The sequence below is a fragment of the Enhydra lutris genome, unplaced genomic scaffold, assembly GCF_002288905.1.
Source record: "Enhydra lutris kenyoni isolate GAN:26980312 unplaced genomic scaffold, ASM228890v2 scaffoldscaffold13, whole genome shotgun sequence".
NCBI lineage: Eukaryota > Metazoa > Chordata > Mammalia > Carnivora > Mustelidae > Enhydra > Enhydra lutris.
In genome coordinates this window covers 56,473,250-56,495,252 of record NW_019154097.1, presented here as the reverse complement: position 1 = coordinate 56,495,252, position 22,003 = coordinate 56,473,250, and the positions used below count along the sequence as shown (strand labels likewise).

The 22,003-nt window shown below is 42.6% G+C and overlaps 1 protein-coding gene across 1 annotated transcript in view; it reads left to right on the top strand.

The window, feature by feature from the left end:
- Positions 1 to 22,003, top strand: part of LOC111145753 (dynein axonemal heavy chain 3) — a 164,081-nt gene that overhangs the window by 117,443 nt on the left and 24,635 nt on the right. The window contains exons 44-51 of the mRNA XM_022500938.1: positions 4,259 to 4,382; positions 4,909 to 5,065; positions 5,307 to 5,450; positions 6,388 to 7,054; positions 9,006 to 9,171; positions 10,868 to 11,084; positions 12,365 to 12,547; positions 18,566 to 18,764. Coding sequence (XP_022356646.1) covers positions 4,259 to 4,382; positions 4,909 to 5,065; positions 5,307 to 5,450; positions 6,388 to 7,054; positions 9,006 to 9,171; positions 10,868 to 11,084; positions 12,365 to 12,547; positions 18,566 to 18,764 — 1,857 coding nt within the window. The remainder of the gene's footprint in view (positions 1 to 4,258; positions 4,383 to 4,908; positions 5,066 to 5,306; positions 5,451 to 6,387; positions 7,055 to 9,005; positions 9,172 to 10,867; positions 11,085 to 12,364; positions 12,548 to 18,565; positions 18,765 to 22,003) is intronic.

Sequence of the window (22,003 nt, the reverse complement as noted above, 5' to 3'; positions counted from 1 at the left end):
CCTATCATCTAACAGTTCAGGAATGCATTTGCTTCAGGTGCAACTGGATTCTTGTAGGATCTGTATTTTAATTCTGAGATACATCCTTGCTTAAGAACATTAATATCAGGGTGCCTAGGTGGCTCAGTCATTGGGCATCTGTCTTTGGCTCAGGTCATGATCCCAGCGTCCTGGGATCGAGCCCCGCATGGGGCTCCCTGCTCAGCAGGAAGCCTGCTTCTCCCTCTCCCATTCCCCCTGCTTGTGTTCCCTCTCTCGCACTCTCTTTCTGTCAAATAAATAATTAATCTTTAAAAAAAAATATAAAGAATCTTAATACCATTTCTAGGCTTAAGATTCTTTGACCTCACTCTCCCCTCTGACATTTAGCTTTCTTACCTATAAAATTTTTCATAAGGAAAATGAACAGGATAATCTTATTTGGTACATTGTGTACCTAAGAATAGAGACTCAAAAATGATCACTACCAAGACATGTACTAGTAAAACTGCTGGACTTTAAAGGAAAGGAAAAAGTCTTTTGGGCATCTAGGCACAAAAGACTACATGACTTTTAAGAGAAATAAAATTAGATCATCTTAAAACTGTTCAACCATAATGCTTTATGCCAGAAGGAAATGAAATGAGAATCAAGGATTTTATAGCCAGGAAAGCTGACTTTCAGATATAAAAGGAAAACTGTTATCAGAATGCAAGAAGTCAGATTTATGTCTACAAACCTTTTTTTGGGAACATACTAGAAAATGGGTTTCACATGATCAAAATTACTGTAAAGAAATAAGTTTTATGTGCAACTAATGAATCATTGAGCACTACAACAAAAACTTATGAAGTACTATATGTTGGCTAACTGAACATAATGAAAAAAATTTTTAAGAATAAAGTATTTCACTATGCAGCCCATCAAAAAAACCAAAATCCTGCCATTTGCAATGACGTGGATGGAACTAGAGGGTATTATGCTGAGTGAAGTAAGTCAATCAGAGAAAGACAATTATATGATCTCTCTGATATGAGGAATTTGAGAGGCAGGGTGGAGGGTCGTGGGGGGTTGGGAGGGAAAAAATGAAACAAGATGGGATCGGGAGGAAGACAAACCATAAGAGACTCTTAATCTCATGAAATAAACTGAGGGTTGCTGGGGAGTGTGGGGGTAGGGATAGGGTGGCTGGGTTATGGACATTGGGGAGGGTACATGCTATAGTGAGTTTGTGAAACGTGTAAGCCTAATGATGCACAGACCTGTACCCCTGGGGCAAATAATACATTATATGTTAATTTAAAAATAAAGTATTTCAATATTCAAAATTTATTTGAAAAAAAGAAATAGAACAACTGGTAGTAAACATTAAATATATGGTTATTTGCTGAACTAAGACTACCTGGGAGAGATTACAATATGTAAAGGCTATGAGACCCAGTCTTGTAGATTCAGAACAGTTGAAAATGGAGGGGAGATTAGGATAGCAAGTACAAAAAGTTTTAAATTGTTTTCAGTTCTCATAATTGGTAGTGGTACTATATTCTTATTCTAAGATCTTTGTGTAAAGTAGGATTATACAAACAAGTTATTGTGAAATTTTCTATTTCCGCTGACCCTTGTGTCTTTGAGAACAGGGAGTCTCAGTATGGAAGAAAGGAGATCAAGATGTAATATAAATGAAATTAAGTGAAAGCCCCGTATTCCTAAATTAGAAATACCAGTAGTAACTCATGAGGTACTAGGTCTGGGAAATAATAAACAACTCATTAACACTGAACATGCCTAGCACCCAGATTGTTTTGAAATCCAATTTCCTACTAAAAGGAACCACAGCTTCTTGAGAAATGGCTGATTGCATCTCTAGGACAGAAAATATACAAAATGAGCTTGTAACTTCTTGATATACCAGATAATGAGAAAGCTTTTAAAGGTTTAACAGTCATGTCAACAGAACTCAGTTGGTAACATAAGGAGGCCCTCACTGGCCAAAGATGGGAAAATTTGAGCTTCAACAATGATTGCAATTTTAATGGATTGGAATTTATCAAAATATACTTAAATCCATTAGTCTATTATAACAATGATAGTTGTTCATTTTCAGAGGATGGTAAGGAACCCATTTATTATCTTGAAAACTGATAAATAAATGAAAAGAATCAAATATTTATCCGGATTTTCTTATACGAAATGTACCATGGTATAAGCAAATCCTAGAGGATTGAACTATAAAATATTACAACTAATATATGAAAAGAGATGGTAGAGTCAGAATATCACCATTTTACACTAATGAGTGAATTAGTGGATCTAGCCATTGAGCATCCATAGCTACCAACGTCACAAAAGGAGAGATATCGTTATGTCTCTAATGAAAGAATATACTATCATCTACCATCTGGCCCTAGATGGAATCTTAATCTGATCAAATCCCTAGATCCAGCTGCAAATTACTATGAAATACACAGGAGGACAAAGGAAAAGAATTAACTGTACCATGAGTATGCAATGAACAAAATCCTAACTGTGGAAACTCTACTGATCAAACAGCCCAGATACTCATCAGACAAAAGATGAAAGAAAGGGATGGAAGGGGAACCTATAGATTAAAAGAGACTTAAAAGATATCAAGTTTTTTTTTTTTTAATTGGGAGGGTTAAACTCTGGCATGTAGGAATGAACACTTGGGAGATAAAAACATAAAGAAACGCAAGACGGCAAATTATTATAAAAGTCAGGATAATAGTAACCTTTGGAGAGAGACAGAGAGAAGGCTATGATTGGGATGGAATATATGGAGGGACATCTATGAAGGGCTGACGAAGCTTTATTTTTTGACTTAGATGGTAGACATCTAAGGGGGTGCTGACCTTATGATTCACTAAACTTTATATTTTTTTTGTCTGGTTTTCAGTATCTGCATTTTATTTTATGTAATAAAATTCTTTTTAAAAACAGATATGCAGACAAATTTATAGAAATAGAAAATAGGTTGTCTGTTGCCAAGGGCTCCAGCGAAATGGAAAGTGACTGCTAATGGGTACAAGATTTCTTTCTAAGGTGATTAAAATGTTCTAAAATTGATCATGATGTTGTTTTCACAATTAAAATATTAAAAAATGATTGAATTGTGTACTTTAAATGGGTGAATCATACAGTATGTGAATTATATCTCAATAAAGCTGATACATAGATATATAAATATAAATATATAGATATCTAATATTAGACAGGTAGGTAAATACAGATATAGGTAGATATGTAAGGATACCAAATTAATAGTGGCTAATTGTGGGAAGAATGGATTTGGTATGTGGGGTTAAGTCAAAGATGATGCTCACTTTCTATAAAAATATTTCTGAATTGACTAGTTTATAATCACATATTACCTTCACTTTTAAAAACAATCTTGGGGGCACCTGGGTGGCTCAGTGGGTTAAGCCTCTGCCTTCAGCCCAGGTCATGATCTCAGGGTCCTGGGATCGAGCCCCACATCGGGCTCTCTGCTCAGCAGAGAGCCTGATCCCCAACTCTCTCTGCCTGCTTCTCTGCCTACTTGTGATCTCTCTCTCTCTCTGTGTCAAATAAATAAATAAAATCTTTAAAAAAGGTGGCGCCTGGGTGGCTCAGTGAGTTAAAGCCTCTGCCTTTGGCTCAGGTCGTGATCCCAGGGTCCTGGGATCGAGCAGGGAGCCTGCTTCTTCCTCTCTCTCTGCCTGCTTCTCTGCGATCTCTGTCTGTCAAATAAATAAAATCTTTAAAAAAAAAAAAATCTTGAACACCAGTTTAGTGCTGTTAATAGGATTTCTGCAATCATGGAGATGTTCTGCATTTGCATTATGTGATACAAAAGCCAGGCACTAGCCACATGTTACTCTTGTGCACTTGAAACATGGCTAGTAAGACTGAGGAAATTATTTTTTAATTTAATATTAATTAGGTTTAGAGGTGCCTGGGTGGCTCAGTGGGCCTCTGCCTTTGGATCGGGTCATGATCTCAGGGTCCTGAGATCGAGCCCCACATCAGGTTCTCTGCTCAGCGGGGAGCCTGCTTCCCCCTCTCTCTGCCTGCCTCTCTGCCTACTTGCGATCTCGGTCTGCCAAATAAATAAATAAATTTTTTTTAAAAAATATTAATTAGGTTTAAATAGCCATCTGTGGTTAGAGGCTGCCATATTGGATATCACAACTCTAGAACAATAAGGCAGAGGAAAACTTACCCTTTCATATCCCAGGATCCCAAGGCCCAGGAGGTATGTGTGAGTGTGTGTGTTTTCCAGGACGATTCACTCGCCATCTAAATATTCTTTCCATCAACGCCTTTGAGGATGACATTTTAACCAAGATTTTCAGTTCAATTGCTGACTGGCACTTTGGGAAAGGATTTGACGTGATGTTCTTAAGGTAAGAGGTTTCTGTGTCTATATACACTATGGAATATTATGCCTCCACCCAACTTTTGAATCAACATGGATGGGACTGGAAGAGATTATGCTGAGTGAAATAAGTCAAGCAGAGAGAGTCAATTATCATATGGTTTCACTTATTTGTGAAGCATAACAAATAACATGGAGGACATTGGGGAGATGGAGAAGAGAAGGGATTTGAGGGAAATTGGAAGGGGAGATGAACCAGGAGAGACTATGGACTCTGAAAAACAATCTGAGGGTTTCAAAGGGGCGGGAGGTGGGAGGTTGGGGGAGCCAGGTGGTGGGTATTACGGAGGGCACATATTGCATGGAGCACTGGGTGTGGTGCATAAAAAATGAATTCTGTTACGCTGAAAAGAAATAAATAATTAAAAATTTAAAAATAAATAAAAAATTAAATTAAAAAAAAAAAAAAGAGGTTTCTGTGTCTTCCACAATATTGGCCCCTATCCTCAGTTCTGGCTCCTTCTTGATGAATCTGCCTTTCCCTTCCTCCCAAGGTATGGAAAGATGCTGGTACAAGCTACTATGACAATTTATAAAGCTGCCGTGGAGAACTTCTTGCCAACCCCCTCCAAGTCTCATTACATCTTTAACTTACGGGACTTTTCACGAGTTATCCAAGGGGTACTGCTCTGCCCGCACACTCACCTGCAGGTCAGACACTATCATTTCTGTTATCAAGTTCACTCAGCAATATCCTTGGCTGCATGGAATAAAGAGCATAACAGTAATAGCTAACTTTTATTAAGCATTTATCTCTGCTAGGCCTTGTGCTAAGTATTTTATAAACATTATCTTCTTTAATATACTTCAGTCAACCCTAGGATTTAGAAAGAGAACTATCACCTCTGGTACCACCTACCATTCATACAAATAATTAACCCTGGATTTTCAGGATGTGGAAAAATTAATCCGGCTGTGGATCCATGAGGTTTATCGGGTATTCTATGACCGTCTGATTGACTATGAGGACAGACAGGTCTTCTTCAACATGGTGAAGGAAGCCACATCCAATTGCTTCAAGCAGACTATGGAGAAGGTAAGCCAGACCCTATGAGCATTTGGCCCAAGAAATGGTCCCAAATACTTGTCTATGTTAGTCTCAGATTTCAAGTTTGCTTGCTAGTGGAGACTCATAGCTCTGCTTTCTGAATCTCAAGAAATGGGATTGAGTCATCTAGTCACTTGATATTATACTTGGCCCAACTTTGTTTCACTTCCCTGATAACATATACATTTGTATCCATTCAAAGTGGTTTATGATCTGATGTAATTGTTTATAATTAACTTAAAATACGCTTTTAAGGTTAATTAATTTGTGAGTTGAGAAATGAGCTATGAAATTTTTACAGTTTGAGGCCCTGGTAAAGCCCAAGTAGAAGAGTGTCATGGTTTCCATTTGTAAATATTTTCTCTTTCCCGTTTTGATGTAAGAAAAGTTGTTTTAAGCCTATGCATTTATATCATCTAGTTGTACCTCTGTTTTTAAGAAGCTGTGATTTCTCCACAGAAATATTGCAGGTGTTTCATGTTGCATCCAGAGGCTAAGTGCAGAAGCACTACCAGGTTCTAATATCAGGAAGAGAAAGCATCTAGAACATTCCTACTCTAGCCACAGAGTGGGGACCAAGGGTAGCACCTGTACCTTTGTTTGGTGAAGAAGCAAGCACATAAAAAAATTGGTGCCTATCCTTTTGGATGATCCACTGGGATCTCACAGTCTGACCACCAACATTTTAACAATTTGGCAAACAGATCAACTCTCACTTTCATGCTTTTTTCTCTAATGCCCTTTTATCATAGTCTTTATACCCATCAGATCCAAATATAATGTTATTAAAAAATTATTGATGAACCCTCACTTTGGAGAATATGTTCAAGAGGAAATAAGCATATCTCTTGTTCCCCCCCTCTATACCTGCCATCTTGATTGGGCCACTGGTGGAATGCCTGGCTGAGATTTATCTTTCCCACAGGTCCTCATTCACCTGTCACCCACTGGAAAGATTGTTGACGATAATATCCGTAGCCTCTTCTTTGGAGATTATTTCAAGCCACAGAGTGACCGCAAAATCTATGATGAGATCACTGACCTGAAACAGCTCACAGTGGTCATGGAGTACTACCTGGAAGAGTTCAACAACATCAGCAAGGCCCCCATGTCTTTGGTCATGTTCAGGTTTGCCATTGAGCACATCTCCAGGATCTGCAGGGTCCTGAAGCAGGACAAAGGCCACTTGCTCCTGGTGGGCATTGGGGGCAGTGGGCGACAGAGTGCCAGCAAACTGTCCACATTCATGAACTCATACGAGCTATACCAGATTGAGATCACCAAGAACTACTCAAATCATGACTGGCGGGAGGATCTGAAGAAGATCATGCTGCAGGTTGGAGTAGCCAACAAGAGTACCGTGTTCCTCTTTGCTGATAACCAAATCAAGGATGAATCCTTTATCGAGGACATCAACATGCTTCTGAACACAGGGGATGTGCCCAACATCTTCCCGTCTGATGAGAAGGCTGACCTTGTAGAGAAAATGCAAATGGCAGCCAGGACAGAAGGCGAGAAGATCGAAGTCACTCCTCTTTCTATGTATAGCTTCTTTATTGACAGGGTGAAGAAGAACCTTCACATTGTCCTTGGTAAGAAGAAGCAAACTCAGTTTGCCCCTTTTCTCTGGAGTGCCCTAAACTCAGTCCTCTTGCAGTAGTCCAAGGATTAATCTAGCCATGGCAACCACCCAGGGGTTTGTGCCTAAATTCCTGTGGAAAATGACCTTCTCCTAAACCACTATTTTATTTTATTAATTTTTTTAAAGATTCCATTTTTCTATTATTTGAGAGAGAGAGAATGAGAGAGAAAAGCATGAGAGGAGAGAGGTCAGTGGGAGAAGTAGACTCTGTGTCAAGCAGGGAGCTCGATGTGGGACTCGATCCTGGGACTCAAGGATCATGACCCAAGCCGAAAGCAGTCGCTTAGCCAACTGAGACACCCAGGCGCCCTAACTACTATTTTAAAACTGTTCCACTTGTCTCAATTCTTTTTTTTTTTTAAGATTTATTTATCCATTTCAGAGAGAGAGAGGGAGAGGGCGAGAGAGCAGGGGAACAGGCAGAGAGAGAAAGAGAGAGAGAATCTCAAGCAGACTCTGCACTGAACACTGTGCCCAATACAGGATCTCACAGTCTGACCACCAACCTGAGCTAAAATCAAGAGTTGGACGACTGGGGCACCTGGGTGGCTCAGTGGGTTAAAGCTTCTGCCTTCAGCTCAGGTCATGATCTCAGGGTCCTGGGATTGAGCCCCGCATCAGCCTCTCTACTCAGCAGGGAGCCTGCTTCCTCCTTGCTTTCTGCCTACTTATGATCTCTGCTGTCAAATAAATAAATAAAATCTTTAAAAAAAAAAAAAGTGTTGGACCACTGACTGAGTCACCCAGGCGCACTTCCTTTTTTTTTTTTTTTAATTTAAATTTTACTTAGTTAACATACAATGCAATATTGGTTTCTGGAGTAGAACAATACCCAGTGCTCATCACAAGTGGCTTCCTTAATACCTATCACCCACCTAGCCCCTCCCCACATACTTTTCTCAATTCTCTCAATTCTCCTCTGAACCTTCTCCTTCCTTTAAGTGCATCTGAAGTTCTTCACTCTGAATGGCAACCTCAATCTATCCAAAAAGCCTAGGGGTTGTATTTAATACTTTTCTCTCATGTTACCATGTCGTGTCAATTTTTACCTCCTTTTTTCTTACAACCACCCATTTATCTCCATCTCCACCCACTTTGCATTAGCTAAATGCCATCATCTTGCCCAGCCTCACCTCTGCAAACTTCTATTCTCTCTATGTCTACTCTTGTCCATTCCAAACCTTTTTGTTCCACTGACTCATGGTTTTTTTTTTTACATGTATTGCAAATTTGATCGCTGTATGTACACACACACACACACTTAATATGCCTTCTATCAGGATAAATGCCAAAATTCCTAATCTATGGTTTTATAAGGCTACCTTCCATACTTTCCCCTTTATTCTCTCCACTCTCCTCTCAAACCAAGCTTCCCCTTCTCTCTCTGTTCTTCAGCCACAGTGACCTCCTCATATTTCCACCTGTCTATCATGCTTCCTCCTACCACATTAAGCCTAAATAAAAATGTACGGAATTTAGCCAGAATTTGTGCTTGGATGGAGATGGGGTCAGAAACAAGCCGATGGCCCCCACTCAGTTTCCATAAATAACTAGTATGGGGCATCCATGGTTCCCTTATGTCTGAGTCAACACAAATAGAGCAAGAAGATCAAAGGGCACAAGCCATGCTGGCTAAGGGATGCAAAATATCTGGAAAGGAGAACAAATGGGCTTGGGAGACCATTCAGAAGGTTATTATAATATTCTGAATTCCCATCATAAAGTTGAATGAAAATACCCTATGATTCTCCTGTGCTTCCCAGGCATTCATCATAACTATTCCCATTACACCCCTGGAGTAGCTACAGGAAACCAACCCCTTACTCACCAGAATCCTTGGAAAGAACTGCCTGGCTCCTTGTCTTGGAGGAAGGAAACTAACCAACTCTGTTTTTCATCAGCCATGAGCCCAGTTGGGGACGCCTTCCGGAACCGGCTGCGGATGTTCCCTTCACTGATCAATTGCTGTACAATTGATTGGTTCCAGTCCTGGCCCACGGATGCCCTGGAGTTGGTAGCCAACAAATTTCTGGAAGATGTGGAGCTGGATGACAATATTCGGATAGAGTAAGCGTTAGCTGCATTTTAGTACCCTAACCAAATATTCCAGAATGAAAATCCAGATGTTGGCTGTGTTGTTATTATTGTTTTAAGATTTCTCAATTTCTGGGATGCCTGGGTGGCTCAGTTGGTTGGGCCGCTGCCTTCGGCTCAGGTCATGATCCCGGCGTCCTGGGATCGAGTCCCACATCGGGCTCCTTGCTCGGCGGGAGCCTGCTTCTCCATCTGCCTCTGCCTGCCACTCTGTCTGCCCGTGCTCACTCTGACAAATAAATAAATAAAATCTTTAAAAAAAAAAAGATTTCTCAATTTCTGCATAGAAAATCACATTTAGTTAGATATTTAAACACCTTTGCTGAAAAAGAATGAAATTTCATTGTTCAGAATTGTTCTGGAGATGCACTGTTTTCATAACTATGAGAACCTAGCTCTAATAATATAGCTATTTCAATAGTTATAGAGCATACCTTCTCAGCAGGGGTGACATCGCTGTCAAGGAGATGAAAATTGGTTATTATGAGGGTAAAAAAAAAAACTTAGTCTTTTATATGTAAAGTGCAGATATACAAAAACAGCCCCCAAAGTGCACTTAATTTTAGCTAGAGTAAGGGAAAATATGGGAAAGTTGACCTTCCTGGGTGCCCCATGAAGCCAATGGTCATGTCATCTGCTTTGTCTGATTCTATATCCTTAGTGTTTAGCAGGTGCCTGGACGTAGTAATTCAGTTACTGTTTATTAAATGAATGAATGGAAAATGAAGAAGTAGGTAAAGGTCAGAATATTGATGGCTATAAATTCCATTTTAAGAACGTTGCACTTTATGCTGTCAGCCAGAAGTCCCTTAACTTGGGTCCATAAGCTCATGAACAGAATTCAGAGGATCAGTTAATGTGAATGGAGAAAAATTATATGTTTATTTTCACGGACATCTAACTGGCATATTGAAATTCTTTCAATAATGAATGTAGATAGTATATCCCAGTAGGATTAGCAGGACTTGTTACCAACAGGACTCACAATTGTGTGTGTTTTTAATAATTCACTCAGTCATTATAGATACGTCAGTATATCATTTCCAAAATTGTGGTGGGTTTTAGATCTGCTGCCCAGTCTTATCATTTAATGTAGAGGTCAGCAAAGTATGATCTCCTGGCCAAGTCCAATTCACAGCCTGTTTTTATAAATAAAGTATTATTGGAACACAGCCATGCCACTTTTCCCCCCAACACAACAGCAGACTTCAGTAGTTAACCATTATTCAACCATGCGGACCATTGATTTTACTATTTGGCCTTTTCCAGAAAAAGTTTGCTGATCCCTGGCATATAAAAAATTTGGTTTTTAAAATATTTTGAAAATAATTTCAACATAATTGGTTCCTTTTGTAATCCAATGTATTTTGTTTTATGCATTTTAAAACATCATTCATCAGACTGCCAAAGATGAAGAGTTTCTGCTTAAGCTCTGGTGAATCACCAAAGTGATCAGAAGTAGGAATTACTCCCTTGAAAATCATTCTAGTAAGGATATATACATCTCCAAAACTTCTCACAGCTCTGTTGACCTGTCTTTGAGGATTTGGGGCTCTACCAGGCCATAGTCAGTGTGTACCTTCTCAGATCCTCACATGGATAGCCACAGCTGTGCTAGGTCTATCTGGAGAACACTGCACCTGCCTAACCATCCTCTTGTCCTCGGTAGGGTCATCTCCATGTGCAAATATTTCCAGGAGAGTGTGAAGAACCTGTCACTTGATTATTACAACACACTTGGCAGACATAACTACGTCACCCCCACCTCCTACCTCGAATTGATCCTAACCTTTAAGACCCTCCTCAATACCAAGAGGCATGAGGTTGATATGATGAGGAACCGTTACCTGACAGGTCTGCAGAAACTGGAGTTTGCATCTTCACAGGTGAGCACTGCTGCAACAGAATGGGGACAGAGAGGTCCAGGATTAGGTGGATGCGGTGAGGTCACTATGTAAAGACAGCATCTACTCCTGGACTTGCAGAGCTCACCTTGCTTGCCTCAGCCTCAACCCAGCCCTAAGAGATTCTGTCTTCCTTTAAGATTTTGGTATTTTATTCATCATGGATGAACCCTGAGTATGTTATCTTACCCCCTGGGCCTCAGTTTCGTCTTCTGTCTGAAGGGGCTGTTTTCCACACAAAGAAACCACGATACGGAGAGGCCAGAAGATTTGACAAGACCATACATGCAGCTTCATGAGTAGGCAGTGCAAGTGGTCAGGCCAAAACTGAAACTCAGCTCTGCATAATTCCAGAACCTGTGCTCCTAACCAGGCCAGCATGCTGGGCCTCTCTCAAATGCTTGCTGGAGACAGTGATTGCAAGATTATGAAACCCTTCTCAAATATGCATCTGAGCTGCCTTTAGAAGGTAGAATCAGGGCTGTTGGATCCCCAAAAATGGCACAATTCTCCTGAAAGGTAATGAGCTCTCCACCATTAGAGGTGTTCAAACACAGGTTGGAAAACCACTTAGCAGGAATGCTTTAGAGGGCATCAGACTATTGGGGAAAGTGGCCTTGAAAGTTCCTCTTAGGGGCGCCTGGGTGGCTCAGTGGTTTAAGCCGCTGCCTTCGGCTCAGGTCATGATCTCAGGGTCCTGGGATCGAGTCCCACATCGGGCTCTCTGCTCAGCAGGGAGCCTGTTTCCCTCCCTCTCTCTGCCTGCCTCTCTGTCTACTTGTGATCTCTCTCTGTCAAATAAATAAATAAAATCTTTAAAAAAAAAAAAAAAAAGAAAGTTCCTCTTATTCTGAGTATCTCAGACGTATATGTTTTCTTCATTGACTAAAAAAAAAAAGTAAGTTTTTTCCCCCTAACTTACTTTTATTGTATCTCTCCCTGCCCCCAGTACTAAAATTTAGTATTGGCTCAAGAGAACGGAGGAAACTGTACCTTTAAAAAAAAATGTTCAAGTTTACCATTCTCTGTCTAGTGTCTAGCCCCATGCTTGATAATTTACAACACCTAGTATGAACTCAGCAAGTAAGCATTGAAAGATCAAAGGGGAAAATTCCAGCCAACAAATGTATACCCAGTACCACGGTAAAATCATTAGTACTTTCTGCCTATATGACAGTTTGGAGAATTGTTTCAACTCCTGCTAAACATGCCACTCTCGGCATTGACATAACAACTCCCCTACCCCACTACCCCTATCCTAGGTAGCAGTAATGCAAGTACAACTGACTGCTCTCCAGCCTCAACTCATCCAGACATCCGAGGAGACAGCCAAGATGATGGTGAAAATTGAGGAGGAAACGAGAGAAGCTGATGCCAAGAAACTTCTGGTGCAGGCAGATGAAAAAGAAGCCAATGCTGCCGCTGCCATTGCTCAAGGAATCAAGGTATAAAAAGCCAAGAGGAAATGGGGGGGGGGAAGCAGCATTTTTCAGGCTTATCCCTTCTCTCACTAGAGCCTAATACGGCCCTGCAGGGTGTGTATGGTCAGGCCCACCCTGCAGCAGAGAAGAGTGAGACTTAAAAAAGACAGGTGATTTTCCAAGTATCATGTAGCTAGTAAGTGATGAAGAAGATCTCTGTGACATGTGGCTCTTCCCAGGAAGAATGATTGTTTTCCAAATATTCTCCATCTCACTCAGAGCCAAGGCCTTCAAGGCCAAACATGATCTAACCTCATCTCATTACTTTTTCCTCATTCACTCTGCTCTGGCCACACTAGCCTCCTAACTATTCCTCAGAGAAATACAAAGGCACTCTCCCACCCCAGGGCCCTTGCACTGGCTGTTTTCTGTCTGTCTCCTTCACCTCCATCATGTCTTTGCTCAGATGTGCCTGGCATGTTACAGGTGTGGAATCAATCATTGTCAAATGACAGAATGTTGAACCTAGAAGACCCTACTTGAAGGTGATTCGTATATCAAAGAATAGCCCTGGGAAGGGCTTCATCAACATTCTGGTATTAGAAGAAAATCTATTCATGTGAAATTCATGTGATATTATGTATTTCTCAGCACTTTCAGTTGCACAGTTCCATTTGACTATCATGACTGCCTTGAACTTAGGAATCACAGTATCAATGACACTGAAGTTTCATGGCGAAGCAACTTTTCAGAGTTGCATAGCTACTCAGTGGGTTTAGAATCCAAGGCTATTGGCACTTAGCTCAAGATACTTGACCCTACTCAGCAGTTAGAAAATCTTCCTTGACCATTCTTCAAAAAAAAAGCTTGAATGAGAAGTTGCTTGTGTCTGGCTTCTAGGATAAATAAGTCATGGGGCACTTTCTTGAAAAGGGCAGGCCTTGCAGACTGGCTTTTCTCCAGTGAGTCCTGAGACCTGGCCTCTAATACCTCCCTGGTCTCAGAGTCACACAGTGAATGCCTTGGACAAGAGAGATGGGTGCTTGCCCATAGTCCCAGGTGCACAGCCAGGAGCCCAATGGAACCATAAAAGATGGTGACCACCAGGGACCAGAATCCGGGGGGGTGTTTTGCCAGGCCAAGATGATAGTAATAGCTACTACTTATCAGCACCATCCTGGTTTCTTGTAATCCTTCCTTTAACAAATATTTATTGAATACTTGCTGCGTGCTGGCCCCTTCCTAGGCAGTGGAGCAAGACAGACACAATTCCTTCCCTCATGGAGACTGTATTCACTCGTCCCTGATTTACGCTGCCTTTTATCATTCCATCATGCAACATGCAAAGCACATGGTGTCATTCCCAGCTTACAGATAAGGAAATTATGGTACAAGAACGGTAATGACTTCTCCAAGGTCATGCGGCTACCGAGTGATGGAATCTGGGTTCAGACCTAGAGTTCTCAGATTCTGAAGCCCTTGCATTTGACTCTTATTCCAGAAGTGGCAAACTTGCAGCGAGGGAGTGCATATTTACACTGTGACACACACAGTATTTTTTAAAAATCTGAAATAATCGTCCACTTGTAAAAAAAAAAAAATCAAGAGATTTCAAGTAAAAATTCTAAATGTTCTGTTTTTCTTACAAGAAAATCAAGCATTCTGGCAGCACTGGACCTGCATTCCCGAGTTGCGGCCATCAGCAGCTTTGACTAGACGCTGCCCCATGGAAGTTCCAGTTCAACAAAGCCCCACCCAGTCCACTTCCCACAGTCAGATCACAGGCTTGGCCCCAAGAGATGCATGAATTTGCAATTCTTCCATGGTTTTATACTAGAATTGGGGCTCGGTATTTGCTTTGCTCCTTTCGAAACTCAGTTTTCTCATCTATAAAATGGGGATACCAAGAGAAAAACATGTAAATTTTTTAGTGTGTGTCCAACACACAGAGTTTAGTGGCACACATTTATTCTCCAAAACTATCGTTCTTCACCTTGTACCAAGTGGACTTGCCTGTTTGAAAAAGGGCAGCCTCTTGCCACGTGTGGGTACCATCAGCCCCAGGATTCTGCTGCATAATGGCAGGGGCAAACAGGGACTGGCTGGAACAGGAGGGACGTTGGAGGTGACATGGAGATGACCCACCACACCCATTCCTGGGCAGTAAACGCTGCCTTGGGTTTCGGTGTCAGGGTTGAGGTCCAAGGTTTTGCCATCTCATCCCTGAGTGTCAGGAGTGACATCCTGGAGAGGTGAGTCACGAGGTGCATCCAGGGAAGAAAAAGAAGCTGTGCTTGCTCTGAGTTTCCCTGAGGACCAGAACCCCTCCCTGTACCTCTCAGAGCTACAGTCCTTCTCCACACAAGGACTATAATTTTCTCCAATCTCCTCCCACCCCTGGAAATGAGACATCCTCGGAGAGCCCCCAGTGTGGTGACTCCCGCAGCAGAGAGGCTCAGCCAGGCTTGTGGGATCTGTCCAGAGACAGGGAGGAGACTGGCAAAGAAGCCCCCAGCACTTGCTTTCCAAGTACAGCAATTTGCTTAGAGAGGTCGTTTCTTTTTAAGCTAATGAATCATTTCTTTTCCCCCTAATGAGGATAATGACTGAAGCCAGAATCACTGCAGAGTTGACTTTTTGTGTGTCATCAGAGGGCACTGTGGTTTCTACCTTTCAAAAGTCCCTGATGCTCCTTGCATTGCTAAGCAACAGGGGTCTTTTTCTTTTCTTTCTTTTCTTTTTTTTTTTTTTTTAGAGAGGGAGAAAGAGGGGAGCGAGGGGGAGGGGGCAGAGGGACAGGGAGAGAGAGAATCTTAAGCAGACTCCTCACTGAGCATGGAGCCTGACATGACCCTGAGATCGTGACCTGAGTTGAAACCAAGAGGCAGATGCTTAACCAACTGAGCCACCCACGTGCCCCAGGGGTCATTTTTAATCAAAATGCTTTTTATCATAGAAACAAATGATAACAGTAATAACACGTATGAAAGAATATTTAAGAACTCAGCTTTAACACCTTTTCAATTTCCCAAGTTTCCTTCCAGCCTGTCTATACACATGAGTAACTTCCTGTGACCGCAATCATAGTAGCATGGCAATTTGCATCATGCTTTTGTATTTCTTTAACATCCCATCACAAATATTTTTCCAAAATGTCATATAATCATTTTAATGACCATGTCAAGTAAGTGTTTCTCTCATCACGTAGCCATTCTCCTACTGGGCACGGAAGTCTATCCCTTCATGCCCTATTTTCAGTGTTTTGAGTGTATAAGCTGGAGTTTCTCAACAGCGCCGTGTGTCAGAACCACCTTTGGAGTTTGAAAAATGTGGGTGCCCAGACCTCACCCAAACCGCATGAATCAGAATCTCTGGGTGTGGAGCCTGACCACGAGGATGCCCTTAAATGTTCCTCAGTGACTCTGCGGCAGAGGCAGGGTTGAAAATCACTGTTCCCATAATAATATAATTAGAGACTTTTCAAGGCACTTGACAAGGAAACTTGCTGGGAGCCAGGCTGTGCTCCTTAGGAAAGGGAGCAGAGCTTCTGGGCCACTGGAGGACAAGCAGCATGTGTGGGTCACTAGCTGTCTGGCACATTGCAGGAAAGGAACATGGAACTATTGATAGCACTTGTGGGTACCTGGGACCACTGAAATCCACCAAGCCACAGCTGTGGCTGAGCCAACACCTGTGGCCTCCTCTGCCACCAAACTTTATCTGAAGCTGACTGTAAGAAACAGTGGGTTTTGGTTTCAACTTCTTTTCTTCCTGCCTTACCCTCTGGCACCAATCCTAGGACTGAAGAGGGAGCAAACCAAGTTGCCCCTGGGACTGAGGCATTTCTACCACCTGAGGCAGAGCATTCCATTTTAATATTGGGAACATCTGTCAGTGGTCATGGGGACAGGGCTGTTGTTTTATTATAATAAAACCAAGGGACCCCCTGGGTGGCTCAGTAGGTCAAGCATCTGCCTTAGGCTCAGGTCGTGACCCCAGGGCTCCCTGCTCAGTGGGGAGCCTGCTTCATCCTCTCCCTCTGCCTGCCACTCCCCTTGCTTGTGCTCTCTCTGTCAAATAAATAAATAAATAAATATCTTAAAAAAAAAAAAAAAAAGGGAATAAGCCCAAACAAAACATTGCTGCAAGTGTATTTAAAAAACAGAAAACCTGGGACACCTGGGGGCTCAATCAGTTAAGTGTCTGCCTTCAGCTCAGGTCATGATCCCAGTGTCCTAGGATCAAGTCCCACATCTGGCTCCTTGCTCAGCAGGGAGTCTGCTTCTCCCTCTGCCTGCTGTGACCTCCTTGTGCTTTCTCTCTCTCTGACAAATAAATAAAATCTTTAAAATAAAAAACAAAAAAACCCAGAAAACCTGAAATAAAGAATCCATAATGTACACACATGTACACCGAGGCACACGTGTGTACACACAGATGTAAGAAGCGGCACCTACCTTTATTTTGCTTCCATACCATAAACCTGTGGGATGTGGACTTCCGTACACATTGCTTTGTCTAAGAATCCTTGTTCCCTTGTGACACTTTGCTTCAGTCATGGCAGTGTTATCACTCGTTGGGCTGGATGACCGAGAGAGAATTCACTGAGTGGGAACTAGGGGCCCATAGTTGGAGCTTTGTGACCTGAGTTAAGTCATTTTGCCTCCTGAGACCTTGTGTTTTGTTTGTTTTATTTTGTTTTTTTATTTGGTAATTTGGCTACTAAATAATCTATAGGGTCCCTTCCAGTTCAAAAATCCTATAACGTTAAGCTTTCTTTTAAAAAAACATTGAGGGGGTGCCTGGATGACTCAGTCGGTTAAGCATCCGATTCTTGCTTTCGGCTGGGGTCATGCTCTCAGGATCATGGGATCAAGCCCTACCTCAGGCTCCTCGCTCAGTGGGGTGTCTGCTGGAGATTCTCTTGCCCTCTCCCCTGCCCCTCCCTACTGCTCTCTCTCTCTTTCCCTCTCTCTCTAAAATAAATAAATCTTAAATAAATACACACTGAGATATAATTCACATACCATCACCTTTTTAAGTTGGATTTCAGAGGTGTTTGGTACAACCACAGAGGTGTACGCCTATCACCGCTAATCCTAGATGATTTTTGTCACCCCACCAAAACCTAGATCTGTGAGCAGTCATTCCTCATTGCTCCACCTCCACAATGCTTGGCAACCACTAACTCACTTTCTGCTTCTATGGATTTTCCTTTTGTGCACATTTCATGTAAATGGAGTCATAGAGCAGGTGGCGTTTTGTGTCTGGCTTCTTTCCCTTAGCATGTTCTCCATGTGGTCACGTGAATCAACACTTCATTCCTCTTTATGGCCGAATAATTTTCCATTGTATTAATTTTGTCTCTGAATGAATAATGGACAAAACATGCACCATCTCCTTTTCCCAGAGCTCACTATCCAGCTCTAATCTCTGTTCCCATTCCTCATCCTTGAACTCTTGCCTTAAACTCCACCCTATCTCCAAGCTTCACTTTATCCCTGACTCTACCCCTGCTTCATCTCTGAGTTACAATACATTCCAACCCTCGCTGCATCATTGACCCTCTCCCACCCCACCCCCATGCCTTATTTCTCCCCCAAACTTGCCCTAACCCCCTCCCCAGCTGTCACTCAACCCCCCGGGGTTTCATCCTTTTCCATTTCTCCACCCATCTTTGGTGCTCGCTTCGGCAGCACATATCCTCCACCCATCTTTGATCAGCAGGTGTGAAGTTACCCACTGCATGTATCTCTTGGGAATTTGCTTAAAACCCAAAGCTCGATTTTTTTTTTTAAAGATCACAAATCGGGTGAATTCTCAAATGTTCAAGGCATCAAAACCACAGCCCCCAAAGTCTGTGCACACCTCCCTGCTGCCACTCAGCCCTTAGAGCCCACCTCCTGTGCTGACCTCCAGCAGGGGGCGCAGTACTGGGAGGCCAGGGAGGGGAGGAAGAGCTTCTTCCAGCTTCCTCTATGAAGTGAGGGCTGGTCCACTGGGCACCAAGCACTCAACCCTCTACCCCCTTGCTGCCCGCAGGATGAATGTGAGGGGGATCTGGCAGAGGCCATGCCAGCACTGGAGGCCGCGCTGGCCGCACTGGACACCCTGAACCCAGCAGACATCTCACTGGTGAAGTCCATGCAGAACCCGCCCGGCCCCGTCAAGCTGGTCATGGAAAGCATCTGTGTCATGAAAGGGCTGAAACCAGAGAGGAAGCCCGACTCCAGCGGCAGCGGTAACCTCCTTTGCCCCCCACCGCCCCCCGACCCACCCGGTGGCCTTCACAGGCTGCTCTTCCCTCGCAGGAGGGGTACTGCTGCCTCCCTCACCCCCAAGCCCATGGGCAGGGTCTGGAGACTCCAAGGAAACCAGAGAGGTGACGGAGGTGCACGCCCATTAGGAGGTGCACAGCTCTCTCCTGTGCCTTCACCTTCCTTACTCCTCTCAGTCACTGGGGTGGGGATCCAGGGTTGGGGGACAGGCATCTTTAGGTGACGCTGAGCTTAGTCACAGCAAATCAGTACAAAAATGAAGGTCGTGGAGGGCCCCTGGGTGGCTCAGCTGATTGAGCATCTGCCTTTGGCCCTGGTCATGATCTCAGGGTCTTGTGATCAAGTCCCGCATCGGGCTCCCTGCTCAGCGGGAGAGTCTGCTTCTTTCTCTACCTCTGCTGCTCTTTCTCAAATAAATAAATAATATATATATTTTTTTAAATGAAGGTCATGGGTATGAAAGGACTGACAGAGTACTGAGTGGTTGCAGAGGAGAGAAACAAAAAGAGCTAGTAGAGAAAGATAGAGAGAGAGAAGGTGACAGATAACCGGAGAAGGAGAGACAGAATAAGACAGAGCTACAGAGAGATGGAAAGAGACAAACAGCTAGATGGACACACAGATAATGAACTGAGCAAGAGGTCAGGAGGAAGGAAGGCTGAGGGAACAGAAGAGCTGGAAATGGAGACTTAGAGGCAGAAAGACGGGGCAAAGGGAGGCAGAGGTAGAAATTGAGGTGTGGGGAGACAAGGAATCAGAAATAGGGAGAAAGGATTAGGACAGGGAGGATCTCCCCCTATAATTGAACCTAGTAGCATTAATAAATAGAGTATTCGTTCTCCTTAAAATCCGAATGAGATGTAGGACTTTGTATTATTAATAGTAGTGTCTTAGAACTGAACAAGGACCTTAAAAAAACAGCCTCAGTAATAGTCCCTGCCTTTTAAATGCTCCTGTCCTGGGAACAGTCCCGCTCTTCCTCCGTTTCTTCTGAAATGCTTGGAAATCCCTGGCTTCAGAAACCTCTGGCTTCTGCTTCCCAGTGACTAGCATTTCCTCTTCCCTAATTGGTGTCAGGCCAAAAACCTCAAGAAGAAGATGCAGAGGTGATCGGGAGTGAACAAGCAGGAAGTGGACTTCATAGGAGAATCGTTTAGGGAAGCGGCTCAGTAAGGATGAGCCAGCCCAGGACCTCTCCACCTGGCTGCACCCTAGAATTGCCCAGGGCATGTAAAGAATGCTGAAGCCCTTGCCTCCACTTCCGGAGACTCTTACTCCATTGGTCAATGGGTATAACCTGAGCTGTATTTTTTCTTAAGTTCCCAAATGATCTAAGGGGCAGCCAGGGTGGAGAATGGCTAAGATACATAAAACATGGCCAAGGTCACAGAAGGTCATCCTCTTCTTGGATCATTGATGATCTGCAAAGGGCCCACCATTCACCTTTCTTATTTTAAAGTTGAAGCAAATGGTGCATATTATTCATTGATCCTGCAGATTTTTAGCCAGGACATGAAGATGGAACAAAAGAGCAATTGAATTCATTTTGGGTACCTTGATTGTAAATGAAACAGATCCTTTTCCTGAATGCAGACAAAAACCTTCATGAGAAATATTTGTTTGGTTACTGTGCTTGCATTAGAAACAGGACACATCTGACCCATTGTACTTAATATGATTTCTCAAGTATAAATTTTTTTGATAAGCCTGAGATTGGCAAGTGTTTACAGTGCTGTGAGCCAAAAGAGCTTCCAACTCATTTCCAGCATGTGAACGAAATGGGTACAGCCCCAGGATGGGATTGAGACTCACTCAATCATTAGTCAGCAGGATGGGTGCTGGGGAGAATAAGGGTCCTGCTTTGTTCCTGGGTAGGGCAAGGACAGCCTTTGGTATAGTTTCAGGCCTACATGCTGCTTCCCCACCCTTTCTCTTTCTCTTGAGATTGCCTCACTCAGGGGGACTGATTGGGTCCCATCCAATCCAACTCCCAGACTTGAAAAGGAATATTCAAAACACAGACCCATGGCTCCTTTTCCTTCTCTATGACTGGAACAAGGGGCAAGAGTCATTCAATACATATTTATTGATAACAGTATCAGGCACTGTGCCAGATTGTAGTAAACAGAGCAGAAGCTTATAGTTTTAAGGGAGAGGCAGACAATAAAAACGAAACGAAGAAAGGTTGCATAAACAGGTTGCATAAACACGGTCAAGGGAATGGACATTCTAGCAGCTGAGATGAAAGAAAATGCTGGGAGAGGGGTAGAGTGGCCCAGCTTAATGACAGAAATCTAGGGAAACCTCTCAGTGGAGGTGATTTTTATCTTTTTTAAAGACTTAATAATTTATTTTTTATTATTATTGATTTTTATCTTTTTTAAAGGCTTAATTATTTATTAGAGAGAAAGAGTGGGAGGGGCAGAGGGAGAGAAAATCCCAAGCAGGCTCCCTGCTCCCTGCTGAGTGTGGAGCCCCACTCAAGGCTCCATCTCATAGCCTATGAAATCATGACCCATAAGACCATGACCTGAGCGAAAACCAAGAGTCAGAGGCTAGACCAACTGAGTCACCTAGGCACCCCGGAAAAGTCTAGTTAGGAACCAGCTAGATGCCATTTATAGGCTAGGTGATGGGCTCTCATTAGGGAAGCACTTAAGATCAATGCGGAATTAAAGGAGGGTTCTTCCTGACTGAAGCCTAAGAAGCAAGGCAGAGATGAGGTAGATGACTTCAGTTGGCCTCCTGGACCACTGTGAGAAGCTTAGATTTTTCTTTATTTTATTTTATTTAGATTTTATATTTATATTATATTTTATATTTTTTATATTTGTTTTATTTTATTTAGATTTTATATTTTTGAGCAATTTTAAGGTCACAGCAAAATTGAGTACCCTTCTGGGTACAGAGATTTCTCATATACCCCTAACCCATACAAATGCATAGCATCTCCTGTTACGGTACCACAGTGGAACATTTGTTAAGGTTGATGAACCTACATTGACACATTATCATCCTGAGTCTATAGTGTATATTAGAGTTCACCCTTGGCATTGCACATTCTATGGGTTTGGACAGATATATAATGACATGTATCCATCATTATGGTATCATACAGAGTATTTCCCTGCCCAAAACTTCTTGGCAGGACTTTGGATTTTTTCCCCCAAATAGGAGTAACCATTGTAAGCTTTCAAGTCTC